The 16,938-nt window shown below is 38.8% G+C and overlaps 1 protein-coding gene across 4 annotated transcripts in view; it reads right to left on the reverse strand.

Moving 5' to 3' along the window:
• Positions 1-249: 249 nt before the first annotated feature.
• Positions 250-16,938, reverse strand: part of FAM204A (family with sequence similarity 204 member A) — a 30,801-nt gene continuing 14,112 nt past the window's right edge. For 3 of the 4 annotated variants that reach the window (XM_082673100.1, XM_082673101.1, XM_082673102.1), the window contains exons 6-8: positions 13,430-13,519; positions 753-859; positions 250-450 (exon numbers count right to left, since the gene is read on the reverse strand). In XM_082673100.1, coding sequence (XP_082529226.1) covers positions 399-450; positions 753-859; positions 13,430-13,519 — 249 coding nt within the window. In that variant the 3' untranslated portion in view covers positions 250-398. Of the gene's footprint in view, positions 451-752; positions 860-881; positions 1,267-13,429; positions 13,520-16,938 lie in introns of those variants that run through there. The other variant, XM_082673103.1, reaches the window with a different exon arrangement.

A 16,938-nucleotide genomic window follows, 5' to 3' on the forward strand; every position in this document is an offset into this window, starting at 1 on the left:
AACACAGCTCCAGAATAAGTGCAGTTACACTGAGTACAGATAAGAAAGTACAAGGAGCTCATTGGCTATGCTACACCAAGTGGATGAAAAGTAAAATTGATTTTATACTGGAGGTCTATATAAATAAATAAATAAAATCCTATCTTTTTTTTTCCTGTATGTATGCTTAGATTTCTTGTACAAACAACAGAATGCTCCATTTCATTCACTTCAGCAGGATGAACTCTTTAGAAAAAGACTGAAAAAAGATTTGATAATCAACTTCCAAATTTTATGCTTATTTTTTTCTATTTCCATCAATTTTCCAACATAGTTAACATGAACAGGAAAATCTTTCCAGTAAATTAAGCAACTGAAGACTCAAGTGAAGTCTCAAAGGTCTTGAAGACTCTGGCAAGTCACATATATCCCATGTTGCTTTTGGTTTCCCACCTCTTCTTTGCTTCAAACCTAAAATGAAGAATATGAAAATCCCAATTTATTTCTAAATACTTTCCTGAAGTAACATGTTTACTAAGCGCCAAAGTAAAATAAACTTTAAAAGTTTTCACATACTCCATCAATTACAAAATAAACATCGAACAGGAGGAAGAAATGCCTCCATATTTATAATCTGATAAACATTCAGCAAAGATACAAAGAATAAAATGAATAACAATTACACACAAACTGGATTCACCAAATATATCACAGGATTTCTGTAATTCCTATGAATTTAGTAGAATTACTAATTTAAAAAATCTTGAACTCACCCCCAGGCAAGTTTCTTCTTTTTCCGAGCAACCTGTGAATTTTCAGCATCCTTTTTGGCTTTTACAAAGTTGTGGCAGGCAATCGCTTTGGCAATTTTTACACCAAGCTAAGAATTACACAGGAGGAAAAGTGAAAATAAATATTCTAGCTGATACAAGAATTACAGTGATACAAATACTCGAGAATTTGTGGGTATGAAACCCATGTCGGCGTTGCTTTAGACATGCTAAGAATAGAAATTCTTATGCTCGGCCCCCCAAACCACCGAATTACAACAAATACAAAGATGTAGCTAGCCCCTATTCTCCTAACCTCCCACAGACCTTTATCCCAACTGTACCAGCCTCCCAGTCTCCCAGATGGAACTCCTTCCCACACTAAGGCCCGTCGAGGGTCCACGAGGGCTGTGGATGAAGATCTTGAAGCGCTTTCAGCATTTCAGTAGGCCAGACAGGAATTTACCCCGATAAGGCTGCACAGGCTGACAGAGACATCCAGTTTCTTTGCTCTGGGCTAGAATTACAGAAACTCAGTATGGGTGTACCCGTTATCTCACGCTGATCAGAAGCTCAGATTGGCAGTCATAGATGTGATTAATAAAACACAGGAAAGCTAATTACTACTTCATAAACACAGTTTGTGTGATGGGCAATCGCTTGTCACTCACTGATAGAAAAAGGAATACAAGGGGTGCCAAGAGGCAAAGAGGCGGGGCACCAGGACCACAGTACCGAAGTGTTCCCTCTGCCAGTCGCCCGTGCGTGCATGCATGCTCCCCCCTTACACCCATCTGCCCCAGTGCCAGAAGGTTGAAGCAGAACAAAGCCTCCTCTCACCCCACCCCCGGAAGACTTCTCTAACTCAACCCAACAAAGTCTTTATTTCTTTATTTCTCTAGCCCTTCAGCTTCTGTGCCATAACCTATGGTACAGCTCTCTGGCCACAGAGCTGTTCCTCGGTGAGCGTCTCCAGGACAGGCATGGTAATCCTCTAGTTTTGGTGGGCTCTGATTTTAAAAATGCCCACCTATATGGATGGCTCAAAAGTATCTGTTAAGAACCCAGGTTAAACAACAAAGGCTAAAAATCTCTTCCTGGTATTTCTTTCCTTTTCTCTCTCTGTACACAGCCTACTGCATTTCAGTAGCCAGCAGACTTGTGGACAAGAGGCAAGGACCCAGAAGCTATTCTCAAGTCAAAGTATTACAGCCCAAGGTTTAGGGACCTGCTGGCCAACAGTGAGGCACGGCAGGCAGTCAGGGGCTCGTGTGGAAGGAGAGAAGCCGACTTAGGAAAGTGAGGTTTGACATGCCCGACACTCCTTTCAGCTCATCTTGGAGAACAGTTTCCTTTAGAATGAAACAAACAAGCAGTCATCAAGCACTGACCGGGGTTTATAAATGAGAACAAAAACAGATCTGATTTTTCAGTCTAGGAAAGAATACACATAAAGAAGGTAAGTAAACGGAAGCAATATGACAATCAAGCCGGCGTGCTGAGGTAGTCGACACCAAAAGGAAAGCCACTGAAGGAAGGAGGGTCGATTGTGGCTGTGAGCCCACCTGGGAAAGCAGACCAACTCGGAGCCTTCCTGACGCTCAAGCCAACACTAGCAGCAGCATCTTTTTTCACAAGGACGACATTCATTCAACCAATATCACGAGGGCACAAATGCATTATTTTGCCAGGCACTGTTGCAGGCGCTGCAGATACAGCTGTTAAAAAGAGGGCTTCGGGGGCAGGCGGGGGGGGGGGCAGCTGGGGAGAAGGGGTTGCCAGTTACATCTGACTGCTTCAATCCCGGACCTGTTCTTTTGGCTCTCTTTTCATTTCCAGTTCTTTATTGCAGAAAAATTCATATAAGTCAACTATAAAAAAGGTTAAGAATCAAAGGGCTGTAGCATCATCGTCTAAGGAGAAAACGAAGCTCTGGAAGAATGCTCTGGAATCATTTATCACGAAGATGGATTTCCTATCAACTGAAACACCATTCACTTGTCATAAATGTAAAAACATCAAGTTACGCCTGTCTGGTTAGGCTAGTCAAAACTGCAGTAACAAACAAACCCCCAGATCTCAGTGGCTGAACTTTTATTTCGTGTTTCACTTAATGTCAGCTGTGACTGGCAGGTCTCTCCATCTTGTGGTGCCAACATCTCAGCACGTGGCTTTCAAGGCGCTGTGGCAGAGGAGGAGATGGCCAGAGGGTCTCACACTGGCTCCTTAATGCTTTAGTCCAGAAGCGACACACAGCGTTTCTGCTCAAAGCCGTCTGGTCAGAACTACTCACAATTCCACCTGGCTGCGAGGCGGCTGGCCACAGGGGTGCTGGGGGACACCAGGGGAACACTAAATGCACCTAATGAACTGTCTACTGTCATAACATGCAGCTTGCCGCCTGGGTTTAAGAGGTACACTGGGTCTCTCCACATTCGTGTAGGACATTTAGTCTCCTCTCTGTCCCCCACCTCCAAAAGATAAAACACAGAACTCAGTATTTGCCTATCTAATTATATTCCTATGTTTTAGACAGCATATGCAAATTTGAAATATGATATAGTTTTGCCAGGATCACCCCCTAACTAAAGTTCCCCTCAGCTAGTTTATCTTATATTTAAATTGAGCCTATACTTTTGAGCATGAAACAAAAATGACCTGAACTATATTTGCCATGTACCATTAACCCCGTGACAAAATTATTTCCTAAAACTGTTGTAAATTAAGATGCAGCTTACAGTTTTAGCTTACTGAAATTTCCCAGTATGGATTTTCTGGTCTGGGGACAGACAAACCGAAGAGCATCTCAGTGTGTCTGGACATTGACCGTGGTCATGTGATTTACATGGGGCCTCTTCAACACGGTCATACACTCGTACAATGTAAAAGATTTTAGTTTTCTAGCAACACGAAGGACAAACCCAGCACAATCAGCATCACAGTGAAGACTGAGAGCACATATGCCACAGAAGACATAGCACAAACTTGTTAAAAAGAATTCATTACAATGTAAGAAACATGTATTTACATGAGAGGGCTCCATCGCTTTGTAGACTAATTAAATATAGTAAATGATTAGGTACGTAGGCCATACGTTCAAGCAGACCTGTTTGTAGGAAAGGTATATTTTCTAACTGTATTTTGCCTGGGGTTAGGTTCAATGAAATGTTCTTTAACTGATGAACATTAAACAAGCCTGGTCTATGCATTTTACAGAAAGAATCTTTTAGCTTGTAATGATGATGAAAAGTCTTATCAATGTTGTGTCCTTCCCATGCTTAAAATGAATGTTTCACTTATTCCTGTGGAGAAAGTAAAAAGAATGGAAATATTTGGAAATATGGAAGGATCATGAGATCTTCTATAGAAGACACAGTTGAGAAGAAACATGTTTTCTCAGGCAAGATGACCAGCCCAAGTTCCAGAAGATAAAAGAATACCGTGCTATGTTTCCGTATTACAAACAAACAATATAGGCCCACAAGAATCCCCCTTCTGCTTCTCTAAAAAGAAAAATGCATCTTCGTGCCCAATGTAAACATCACAAAAGCTTGGTCAATGGTTTTTATATTAAAAAACTGTTTCAGGTCATCAGATAACTATAGCAACACAATGTGGGAAGAAATTTTTTTAACCAAACAAAAATATATACAGAATTTCTTGCATGTGTAGCCAAAGTATCAGCATTTTCCATATAGAACATCCAATATTTTGCTGCATTTTAATTAAGGTGTCTAAACATTATCACAAAGAACTGCAAATTGGTCAGAGCAAACGGTAAGGAAAATTAAGCTCTAAAGGCTTTTTATCACCATATTTCAGGAACCAAGGGTGTAAAATGTTCTAATTTGGGATATATTAAAAGCCATAAAAGGTCTTTCAAAAAGATTAATGGTACTTTGCTTGGATTTAAGATAAGGGCTTTAGCTGGTTGGAAAAGCAGGGCCCTGGCTGGACCCTTGAGGCATTCATCTTTACAGCCACTTGGAAGATTTGTAAAAGCGTCTGCATAACCTCAAGCAAATGCACCCGGCGACATTTTTTTAATTCCTTTCAATTTTACAGGTTTAGCATGCGTAAATCATATTGGGTTGTAAAATAGATATAATGGCACATCTTGTAACACAGTAGAGATTTTTAAAAGACAAACTCGCAAAATAAAGTTCATTTTTCTTACTAAACCTTGCCCTACTGAAGTTTGCCGGTAATCATTTGAAGCATCTGATTCAAACAGCTTAATCTAGCATCACTGTAAACTTCTTATCCATTTCATAAAATACTTTACTCACCTTTGAATTACTAGCTTGTAACAGATTTATGAAGTTTTCCTCCCTTCTGAACACTTTCAAGGCACTTATTTAAAAATACCAATTATCATACTTTAACTTTTGATGGAATAATAGGTCTCTATGAAAAAATATTTATGCCATTCTCTTTTGTTCTTTAATTAAATGAAAACAGATGTTTTCTGAAGTAAAGCGGAACCATTACTGGAGCACTTAAAGTGTTAAGGTCTTTAATTTCTATATCAGTTTGGTCGACAATTCATGATTGTCTTTACTCGAGCTCAACATTAATGTCAAGCAAGTTACCTAGGAGACGAAAGAGATCAAAGAGACAAAAACCCCTCCAATGTCTGATTAATCAAGCCTGCAAACAGCTTATTTCTTTTCGCCTGCATGCAAGTATGAAAATGAGATTCTGGGAGCCGAACATTGTGCAGATTTGTTCATTCTTATCAGAACAAAGCCAGCGGCAGCTTATTTCATGGATCATTGGCACTGTCATCAGTGCTACACAGAACGGGTGACAGCTCCTCATTTTGAGGCTTGAACAAAATTAGCAAAAAGTCGGCACAAATTAGCCTCTCATCTTTTTGGTAATATGACATTATTCATTTACTTTTTATCCAATTTTTAATTTTTTCCTTGTCAGCTATCCCTTTCTAGTGTCTCCTGCATGGCATCACAAAATGCCTTCTTAGAAACAAGCAGAGAAATAGCCAAAGTTGGAATAACATGCAAAGTTCAAAAAGCAAAGAAGAAAAAGCACTTCCAAGGACTGATGATGCTTTATTTTTTTTTTTTAGTAACTTTCAAAACTTTGCAAAAATATTAACAGCTCAGAACACCATGCAGTTAAGGAGTTTTATGAAATCGCTAGTATATTTCAATAAAGAAGATGATGTGGCTAATGTATTTCACTCAAACCACAATTTAACATGGCAGGTGCTATAGTAAATTCAGGATGTCTCCACTCGGATTGGTACCTTTCTCTCCACGGTCATACCTGAGATGCCAAAGGTCTGAGGACAGCAAATAAGCTCTGCCATATCCAGTCATTTAAACACTGACTGTAAATCAAGTCTTTCTCTCTCTGTTAGAGGAAACAGCCCAATTTCACTGTCATCTTAAAATGTGCACACACAGGTTTGCATGTTTGTGTACTACTTACATCTATGTTGTGTGCACAACTGTACAAACACCTATTATTTATTTTTATACCTACAACTTCATTATCAGTTAAATCCAAATGGTTTTTATTTCAAAGCATAACCCAACAAACCCTGTTTTTAAAATACATTATAAGATATATTTGTATAGACATATTACATATATGTGTATGTGTGTGTGTGTGTGTGTGTGTGTGTATGATTCACCTTGCAATTTATAAAAAAATTTTGTATTTGGTCCATGAGGTATGAGAAGATAGACTTTGATTCATATCCTCAACTCTGATTTCATAGCGGAATAGTTTATATAACACCTGGTTTAATGATAACTGTTAAGGCTTCAAATCATATGTAGATTACAGTATTCCAAAGCGGGGAGAAAAGATGTTATACTGTTGAAATCACTCCTGGATAGAGACATTTATATTCAAGCAACTTATTCCATTCATAAGGGAAAAAAGCATTAAAAAATTAACCATAAGCTGTTAGATGCTTTACACAGTCCCCATCAGAAAGACAGTTTTTTTAAAGAACTGTAGTACTGTTTTCAGCAATTTCTTTATCTCTGTTCTTCTAAGTAAGAAAGCTTATTAACAAGCTTTGAACTTAAAATCACATTTACAATAATGTGCCATCAACAGTTTTATAAGCTAATTAGAAAAAGATTAATTAATGACTGGCTGCTAATAAAATGGCAATCATGAAGAAAGAAACCATGGGTGCTAAGCTTCAACTACCACCAATTAAGAGCTAATTACAAACAAATTATATATGTGTTTTGCTGTGGGCTTTAATTTACTAAAATGGTTTTAATTAAAAGAGAAAACATGCTGATTAATTGAACTGCAGAAAAAATCTACAGTATAAACTGTGCTTTGTCTGTCTCTTTAATTAGACTTGTAACATCTGAATTTTTTTTTTAAGGTTTGTTAAAAGCACAGATAAACATAATTAAAAGAGAGTATAAGGAACACCATTCTAGGTGATCACCCAATCATTCCCCAGAGGTTAAAAGAAAATGTCCTCAGTGCAATGAGATCTAAAAAGCACACCTAGAAGCCTCAGAGGAAAACCCATCCCTCGGTACCATTTTTATTTTTCTCTTGAAGTTGGAGCATTTCTAAAATGCTCCAACTTCAAGGATGTATACCATTTTTTATAGGAAAGAACGTATCTTTAGGTTCCACGTAAAGGAATTCAACTAGGCCTTCCCTCACCTGGATAGGCATAGCAGATTTTCCATACGATGTGCTAATTGTTCATCTATATGAAATAACTGAGTTACTTTTAAGAACTAAGGAGAACAAGGTTTCAAATAATTAAAATCACCATTTAAAGGTCCCGCATACTATGCACAGACTACAAAATGACACACAGCGGAACATCTAAATTAAAAAACCACTGAGAAATGACCAAAGTTAATGAAAGTGAGTCAGTTCTAGATGATCCTAAATGGAAGCACACACCCCTCCCACCCCTCCCTCCGCGGCAGGCAGAGCGCAGCCGGCTTCCCCAGGTGGCTGATCACTGCCAACTAACAAGAGCCTGTTCAGTGAGGGCTTTCTCTCCCTCGTGTCCTAGATTCTCTCCCAATGCTAATCAGTGAAATATACCACAAAGAAACTGGTCCTACACTCTGCTAACTGGAAAGAGAAAAAGAAAGAAAGAAAGAAAAAGTAAGGGATGGAAGTCAGCGTAGGAAAATTTCAAATAGGGGCATAAAACAAATTTTGCCAGAGTTTGCAGGCATTAGATGACTTTGTATGAAATAATATATTCTTCATATACACCCCTGGTACTAGCAAAAAAGGAAAGCTCCTTTCTGTAAAAATAAAATGTTGAAATGGAGATATTTAATTTTAAACTCTTAATATGTACAAATGAGTACTATTTAATGCATTTTTACTTTGTTTACCTTACCTTCAGTGGCTAGAAAACACAATAATTAAGAAAATAGAAAGCACCTGCCAGCCTTCATGGGTTCTAATGATAAATTCTTACAATAGCTAACTGGAATACATGTTCAGCTTCATACCTGAACAAATCGTTTTACCTTTGCAATCATGGCTGTTAAGATAGTTCTAAAACTAGTCACAAAAACAGGAAGAAAACAATTTTGCTCTCTGGAATACAGAATAAAGAGTTTAGAACCACAAGACTTGCTTCACCATAATGTCTTTCAATTTAGTCTTTTTTTTGTATGTGATGCAAACACTCTTCCTAAAATACCGAAGCTCTGAAAACAGCACTGATGAGAAGTAACTTCAAACTGATCAAGTTTGGCAGCATCTCTATCTCAAAAATGTAAACAAATGTTTCAATTCTGAACTCTAGATATGAGAATGCTCCAGGTACTTTTTGATGGATAAATCTGTCAAAATTGTACTATTTAGGGCAGGGTTTTTTTCTTTTTTGCGCGCGGGGGGGGGGGGGCGGGCAGTGAATTCAAGCTCTTATTCCATCAGACAACATAGCATGTACATCGACATAAAATTAATAACCAAAATAACATTACAACATGAAGTATGTACCGATGTTTTCAAGGAATTAAGTTTAGCTGGTGCTGCCGAAGGCCATCCTATTTGAGTCACTTACAGAAAAGGCAACCTTTAAGGGCATGAGGTATACAAAGCGCAAACCAAATTCACAGGCCACCTCCCTTCCCCGCTCATTTCTGCCCTGACATTGTACAGCTATAATTGAAAGCAACAGACGTAGCTAACGTAGGTGTGACTCATTCGACGGGAGAAACTCACTGTCTGCTGCCAAACCACGCTGGTTTTTATCTACAGCAGGCTACCACGAAGATGCCTAGAGAAAAATTCTCTTTCCAAAATGGGAGATTCAGCTGAAGTGCAGCTTACTTTATTAAATCTAGGCTTTAGCACTTAATTTTGAGATGCTTGTTTCTCCTGGTTTCTACAAATTGGTATGATCTGGACTGTAACGAAGATGGTGTGCCAGAAAAGGCAAGCACCCAAGGACGGCATTTTCGAGGATCACTATCAATGAACGGAATGTCCTTCCAATTCAGGCCTGAGGTTAACAAGCTACGAATGTGCTCAGACACCTGTGTGCATGTGCGTGTGTGAATGTACACGTATGACATATATATATAAATAGTATTGTTTAAAAAAAGAACTTTTGTTTTCAAATTAGAACAGTTTCATCAGTATGACACAAACCCAAGTGTACTTTTCCACTTTAGCTCTCCTCCAAGACTGTTAACAACAAGGAAGGATTTAATCAACAGGACTTTTCCACTTTAGCTCTCCTCCAAGATTGTTAACAACAAAGAAGGATTTAATCAACAGGAGGGACAGTCCCAAAGCAACCACATTACTACACGGCAAAACCAAACTTGATAGCACAATCTAGCTTTCCAACATGTGAACTTGAGCCATCCCCCAAACCAGATTAAATACATCTTTAACGTCATCATTAATTTAAGGGAATATGATTCTGGAAAAATATGTGCTTGCTGTGTCATAATGCTAGTGCACTGACAGCTTTGTTCTGGCATGCCAGTTTGTTCTGTTTTGTTTTGCCCTGTTTTGAGGAACTGTTTTCAAGGCCCATTCTCAGACATGGCTCTTCTTTTGGCTTCATTTTTCTCAATACTGATGCCGCCCTATTGGTTTCACAGGCTTATAAATGTTAAACATCGAAAATTAGTTTCACTTATTATGGTTGGAAAAGGCTTTAAGAACTCTGGGGTCTGTGCCTCTGAGCAAAGGCTTTATCAGCAAGTCCCAGTCACTGCTTCTTAAAAAAAAGAAAACGGTACTGATTAAAAACCCATATACCTGATTTCCAAAAGGACACCTACCATGCACATATACATTTAATTCATAAAGGGTTTCTGCCCCAAACTCACAATTACTTACTTCACAAAATCCCATCTTTCATATCCACAGTGATTCGCACCAAGGAGATAAACATGAGAAACTAAACCTCAAACTAAACTATTCATTCAAGAATTCCATCTTGATTACTTTAGTTATTCTTCGCGGGTGTTTAATTAACACGGCATCAGTATCTCTCCAATGTCTGTGTCTGACCAGCAAAAACTTTCCAGATGTTTTTCCACTTATACAAGTAAAAGAATAGGGCCCAAATTATTGTTTTTCCTTTTAATCAGAATTCTTTAACCCCACACTACATAAATTTCTTTTACTACAACAAAGCATTATACTTGTATGGAAGTAAAAAGAACAGTTGGGGAAAATGTTTACTATCCTTACAAGTGCTAAAAATAGTATAAATTCCTAAAGCAATCTCATTCATATGTCATGAAGTGTGACAGAAAATAACAACTCTTAAAATGGAAAATACCTGGCCAGTATTATGCAATTCCCATTTCTAAAATAGCAGTCTGACAAAACAAAACACAGAAACTTAATATTCTCAAAGGAAACACAGATTTCTGAGGCCTCGGAGGCATTACTTCTGTTCCCTCTGACAAGCAGCTTCCTGCGGCAGGAGAAAGGAGAGCTCACGCGTGGCCACTGATGAGGCAGACAAGGAGGGAGTGAACATGCAACCCTGGTGGACACAAGGCCACTGCAACCCCAGCCCTCCCAGCGCATCACTTAGGGAAACTATATCCAATTCCCAATTGACCAGGTTACTGAGAGATTTAGTATAGATACATAAAAGATTCTAGAATCCGGTATCTCACTGAAGGCACATTTTAGATCTGATTTGCCAGGTAAAGATGAAAAGTACAATCAAATAATGTTTTCAAGATCTTACTGTAATAATAATTGTCTTGAGCAGGAAAACAATCAGCAGTGAATACTAAAACTAGCAAGTAAAGAACAGTGAGGAAAAGCATATTTACAGTCTCAAATCATCTCCCATCTCTCCATACGATACTCATAATTATATAGGGAAGAACAGTAACGTTATAGAGGGGAAACCTGGAGACACCACCTTACCCAAATAATCAAAGGAACATAAGCAATAAATTGGACAAATAGATATCACATGCCTCCTGACATCTTGCACTGAGAAGGACACAGTATCATGTCTGTGATCTTCCTGCCAAAAAATGCATAACCTGAATCTAATCATGAGGCAGCATCAAACAAACAAAAACTGAGGGGCATCCTACAACATAAGTGGCCTCTACTCTCCAAAAATACTAAGGTCCTGAGAAACAAAGACAGACTGAGGAAACATTCCACATTAAAGAAGACTAAAAAGACATGACCAGAAAAAAGAAAATTTTCTTTTGCTATAAAGGAAATCAGTGACATATTTGGTAAATCTAAATAAGGTACATAAATTAGAAAGAATGGTAAAGCAAATGTTAACTGTTAACATTTTGCAAATTTTGCAACTTTCTGAAAGTTTGAAATTATTTCAAGATAAAAGATTTTTTTTTAAAAAATCAAAGTGTTCAACTCTTAAAATTTTAGCATTACTAACTTTACCTAAAAGGAACACAGTGCTGCAGTAAAGTAAATGCTTCTCTCTGAATTCCCCTGGCCTCTGGTATGGGTGCTAAAAAACAGAAAAAAGACAAAAAGAAAAATAGCCAGCCATGGATGGATCACGGGCAGCCCACATTCTAACGTTACAGACCAGGGCTGGCATTACTCTTTCTTCCTTTAGCAAGGCAAAGATCTGAGGAAACTTAGTGACTGAAGAAGCCACTACAATAACTAACAGCTAACACTGAAATCCTACTGAGTTTGTGGTACCATTCAACACACCATCAAATTCACTGCATTCAAATGTAATACCTGAATCTTTCTACTTGGAAAGAGAATAATAAAATGCTATTATACTCAATGAATGCTATAATCAATGAAATCAAAATATGGTTATTTTAAAGATGAAAAGAGCAATTTTCAAACTGAAAGCACAAGAATATCATAGGCTAGGAGGGATGAATGAATCTTACCAAAAAAAAAAAAAAACCCTTTTTTAAAATCTCACATTTTTGAAAGGCCACATAACTGCCATTTATGCTGCTTCTTACCTAGGTCCCAAACTCAAGCTCACAGCTTCCTAATTTTCTTTAGATTAGCCATTAATAAATGCACATACATATACATAAACATTATAAATGGAAGTATCAATATCTAATGTGACAACTGATTTTAAGGCTTAGGGGGAAGAAAAAGACAACCTGTGAATCCCTAAGCCTTGCTTCTGAACTGGTTTTCTCCCCTACATGAAAGTATAAATCCCACAAGATACTTGTGGCCAGCAACCAAAAAGAGAAAACAAACAAGCCAACATACAGCCACCAATGGTAGATGTTTTGACATCAGCGGATGTAAGAGTGGAATGGTGTTTCCATAGAAGAATTTACTGAAATAGTAATTTCACCACTAGTCTTAGTTTAGAAAAAATGTTCACAAAAATGTGAATAAGAAAGATCAGTGCACATGCCAAGAGTTTACACAGGTGACCGATGATATTCTCTATGTAATTAAACACCATGGAGTAGTTATAGTTTAAGAATGAGGCAAAGAAGGTAAGGATATATTAAAAAAGAAAGCTTTGATAGAGCTTTCTTCCTAGAAACTAGGACAAAAAAGATTTACAAAACAATGACAAAAAAACATATGCCAATTATGAGCTCTTTATGTGTGACTTTACCTAGCGATACCTGGCAGTCATTCCTAATTGGAGGAATATTCCTCCCAGAGGGTGCAAGTGAGAACCTTCTGATGCCTTGGTACTTGGAAAAAGAATATTCAATATACCTATTAGTTTTATACTATAGACTATAGGTTTTAAAAAAAAGGCTGAAAATTCTTTAGGGTTGAGGCAACTACTTAGAATATGCAGTAAGAAAGCATTCTGGGGAGCAAGGGTTAGGAACATGTTGAGAGGTGTGACATTAGAACACACGGCTGCCCTCAGGGAGAGTTAAACTGAGTTAAAGATGCAAATGGAAAAAGAAAGCTAGCCTTTTAATCATAACTGGCAAAAAGCTCTCTGAACTAGATGAAATCTAGGGGTTGAATATTAATCATGGATTATTTCCAGCACAAGATTTAGATCAGAATAATTTAATAACATTAAAGACAAAAATAAAACCCAGCATTTCGAAATAAAAGGTGGATTTAAGAGGGAAGAAAACGGAGAGAAAGGAAAATCTTAGGTCAAATATTTGAATACTGAACTTACTCATGATCACAGAAAGAACATACGCTCATTTTAGAAGATCTGGAAGCACAGAAGAGTGTCACCAGTTGGGCTGACTCACCTCTCGAGTAGCTAGCTGATTGCTGAGCTCCTCAGCCTTCTCAATGTTCCACTCTTCCACAGCCTGGTCTATGCTCTTTTCAAGGCCCGACTAGAAAGAAAAGAAACCTAAAAGTTAGAGGCAAGAAAGAAAGGCAAACATTTGCTAGTAAAGACTACGTCACAGGACCACACCAAACACATTACATATTTAGACTACTTAATTTTCACAATGATCGTATACGGTAGTTGGTACCACTCCCATTTACTGATGAGAAGGTGGTTCAGAGGTATTAAATAACTTAGCCAAGGTCAGGTCATTTCTTGAACTAAGAAAAAGGAGACGCAAATCCAAACTTCTGTGACCCTTAGGACTACGCTTTCCCTTAATAACAATATAATGCTAATGATAATAAGTTAGAAATTATGGCATGCTTATTATGTGGTACACCCTGTGCTTAGTACTATAAGAAAGCTCATTTAATCCACATAACAACTCAATGAAATTATACCGTTATCCTGTTTTGAACATGAGGAAACAGAAGCTTAGACTCACTAATTTGGCCAAGGTCACAGCGTCTGTAAATGTTAAAGCCACCATCACATGAATCTAGGTTTGCCCAGAGCCTGTATTCTAAACCACCATTTTCCTCTGCCTCTTTTCACTATGGCCTATTCCTGTAACTTGAGACTTTCATTCAACAGCCCCTCCTAGTCTCTGACGATGGGATGGGTACTAAGTTGGATATGAAACATGGGAAGAAAGTTATATATAAGAATGATTGTACTTTCCTATGGAAATGTTATTTACTAGTTGAAGATACTTCAGGAAATCACAATGAAAATTTTCATGGGATCACCAAACAGTCTGTGTAGGATACATCATACTTTATGGAAAGATGCTTCTTAGAGTTAAATAACTGAGTTTTAGCTTGTGGAAATAGTTACTAAAGAAAATATAACTTTTTAAAAATAGGCTAATATATGCTTCTTAGAAGAAAATTTTATCCCAACGATGGCTTATCTAGTGTATCTTCCACATTTTCAGTTAATGGACTTCTCCCTCCTTGACCTAATAAAAGAAGTCCAGGGAATGTCTCTTCCAGCAGTATACTGCTTGATTATACCAGTCAACTAAGAGAAACTTTGCTCCCATGTAGCCTTTATTGAAACAAGATTTTAAAATTGCCCACACAAAATCTGCCTAAAACGATTTTTGGAAACAAAGACCAGCAAGGTTGTCACTGATGTCTGCGTTAAAGTGAAGACTGTTCCTTCTCACAATCCCTCATTCGACAACCCAAGGGCCTGGAGGATGATTAGGCTTCTTTTACTTGCTCCCGACTGGAGCCTGAGACTGGCGTTCAATAGCCTCTCAGAGCCTCAGAGCCCAGGCCGTGCTGCTCTACTGTTCTTTTCCCATTCTGGTCCTGTGATCATCCACCAGTCTCCAGAAATTTCTCTTTTTTGTATTTCTGCAGAATTCTTCTCCTGATAGTCCAAACAAGAGTGAGTCCTGGACTCACTCTTCCAACATCCTTCATTTTCAGCGCCTGCTAAATAACACCCCACCCCAGAATCTATACTCAAGGCCAGGGATTCTCCAAGTGTGGTCTGTGTACCAGGTCAGGTCTGCGAGTGATGCCAGTCTAGGAACTGAGCTTGTGCCAGTGTGCAAATCAATTACATGACTACGCACAGGTTTGTCTAGCTGACTTTGTTTAGGGGAGGAAGGGTATGGGATGGGGACAACAAGACTTTCTCAAAGAAGGAAGTAGTACACTGAGTTACACTCAGGCACAAGTTCTTTATTTCCTGGAAGCCCAATACTTTGAATACGCTTGCTCTAGGCCATGTAAGAGCTTTACAATCTAGGATTCTCTCTAAACACAAGATTCTGTCCTTCCACTTACCCCAAGTCCTTGGAGCCAGTGAACCGGCCTTGTCTTCATTTGGAACCCCATACTCTGTCACCATCGTATTTATTCTCACAGTCCTTCAGCCCCTTCCTGGAGTCTCCTATCCTGCCTCTCTGGCCTGCAACCCATGATTAACCTTTTCAAACTAGACTCTAGGCCAAAAGTTCTCAAAGTCTGAGTCTGGACCAGCAGCATTAGCACTACTTGAGAACTTGTTAAAAATGCAAATTTGAATCAGAAACTCTGGGGTTGGGGCCCAGAAATTCATTGATTCTAACCAGGCTAGAGTTTGAGAACCACTGACCTAAGCAATACCTCAGGCAACTAAGCAACTTTCTCCAACATCACATCTTGTTTTGGTTGTTCCCAACCACTTGTTTCCACTACTTTAACATCTAGGTGTCCCAGCAAAGTCAGAGAAAATCAAATGACTCAATTCACTGGCTTTACTAAATGCTCCTTTTCAAACTCAGCTGGGTGGGCTCTCAGTTCTGCCCTTGAAAGTTCCCACACTCCTTTAAGAAGTTGTTGCATGTCTTTTTCATTTTTTCAAATACCCTCAACCCTACCTCCTTTTCAGCAGATTATAACTCTACCCCTACTTCAGGAGAGGCTGAGGTGGTGGGAGAGAGGGAAGAGGATAACCAAGGGTACGTATGTACTTTCTATAATCTTCCTCTCACCCGCTTCTCACTTACTCTGTTCTTCCATCCTTATTGCCTCCAAGAAAGAATCATCTCTCTTCCCAAGACTTATCCCACCTCCTGTGCTCATCATAATTCCACCTGCTTACACGTTATCCAGAACCCTTCTCTTTAAATTTTCTCCTCTCTCTTTTCTCCATCTTTCTCTCATCCTATAAATAAGCTTGTCCTCCCCAATCTGGACCAGGGGCTGGATGAGATGACACAGCTCACCTCCCTCAAACTGATTTCTTCTTATGTCGGTACTTCATCTCTCTCAAAAGCAGTATATCAGTTGTCCCGTGTCATCTCCCATTCTTCTCTATTCCTTCTGTCCTCATCATTCCTCTGAAACTGCTCCCTCTACAGCCATAAATGATACCATTTGTCCTCCCATCATCTCTTATGTCAACTACATCCTCATTCTTAAAACTATCTCCCCAAATGCCTATCTTAACTCTCCTCTGATGCCCCTTATCTCCTCCTGTTGTCCCCTAATTATAGCAGTCCTCAAGGTTCTGTGATTGGCCCCCTTTTCTTCTTACTCTTCCCTCTCCTCAGTATTATACTCGATCCTAGGCCTTCAATTATTTCTTATAAGCTGCTTTGTATCTCTAAATAATTCAAAACACTTGACCTCTCCCCTATACTAAGACCTGTGTCTCCAGCTGCTTGCTAGTCATCTTCATGTTGAAGGCCTTGCAGAGGCAGGGTCTTCCATGTTTATCATGTGGAAAAGCAAGCTCATCAATTCCTGCCCCGACTCTCCTTCAGGGGTGACCCCTAGTCACCCCGGGGAGAATCCTCCGTTATATTCAATGCCTCCAATCCCTGGCTCTTATTTTCACTCTGCTTTTGTAGTGTTTCTCATGTCTCCCTTCTGTGCTTCCTCAGGGCCTCATCACCTCTTGTTTGTAAGGTTTCAACCC

Source organism: Grampus griseus (genome assembly GCF_964374135.1).
Source record: "Grampus griseus genome assembly, chromosome: 16".
Classification (NCBI taxonomy): Eukaryota; Metazoa; Chordata; class Mammalia; order Artiodactyla; family Delphinidae; genus Grampus; species Grampus griseus.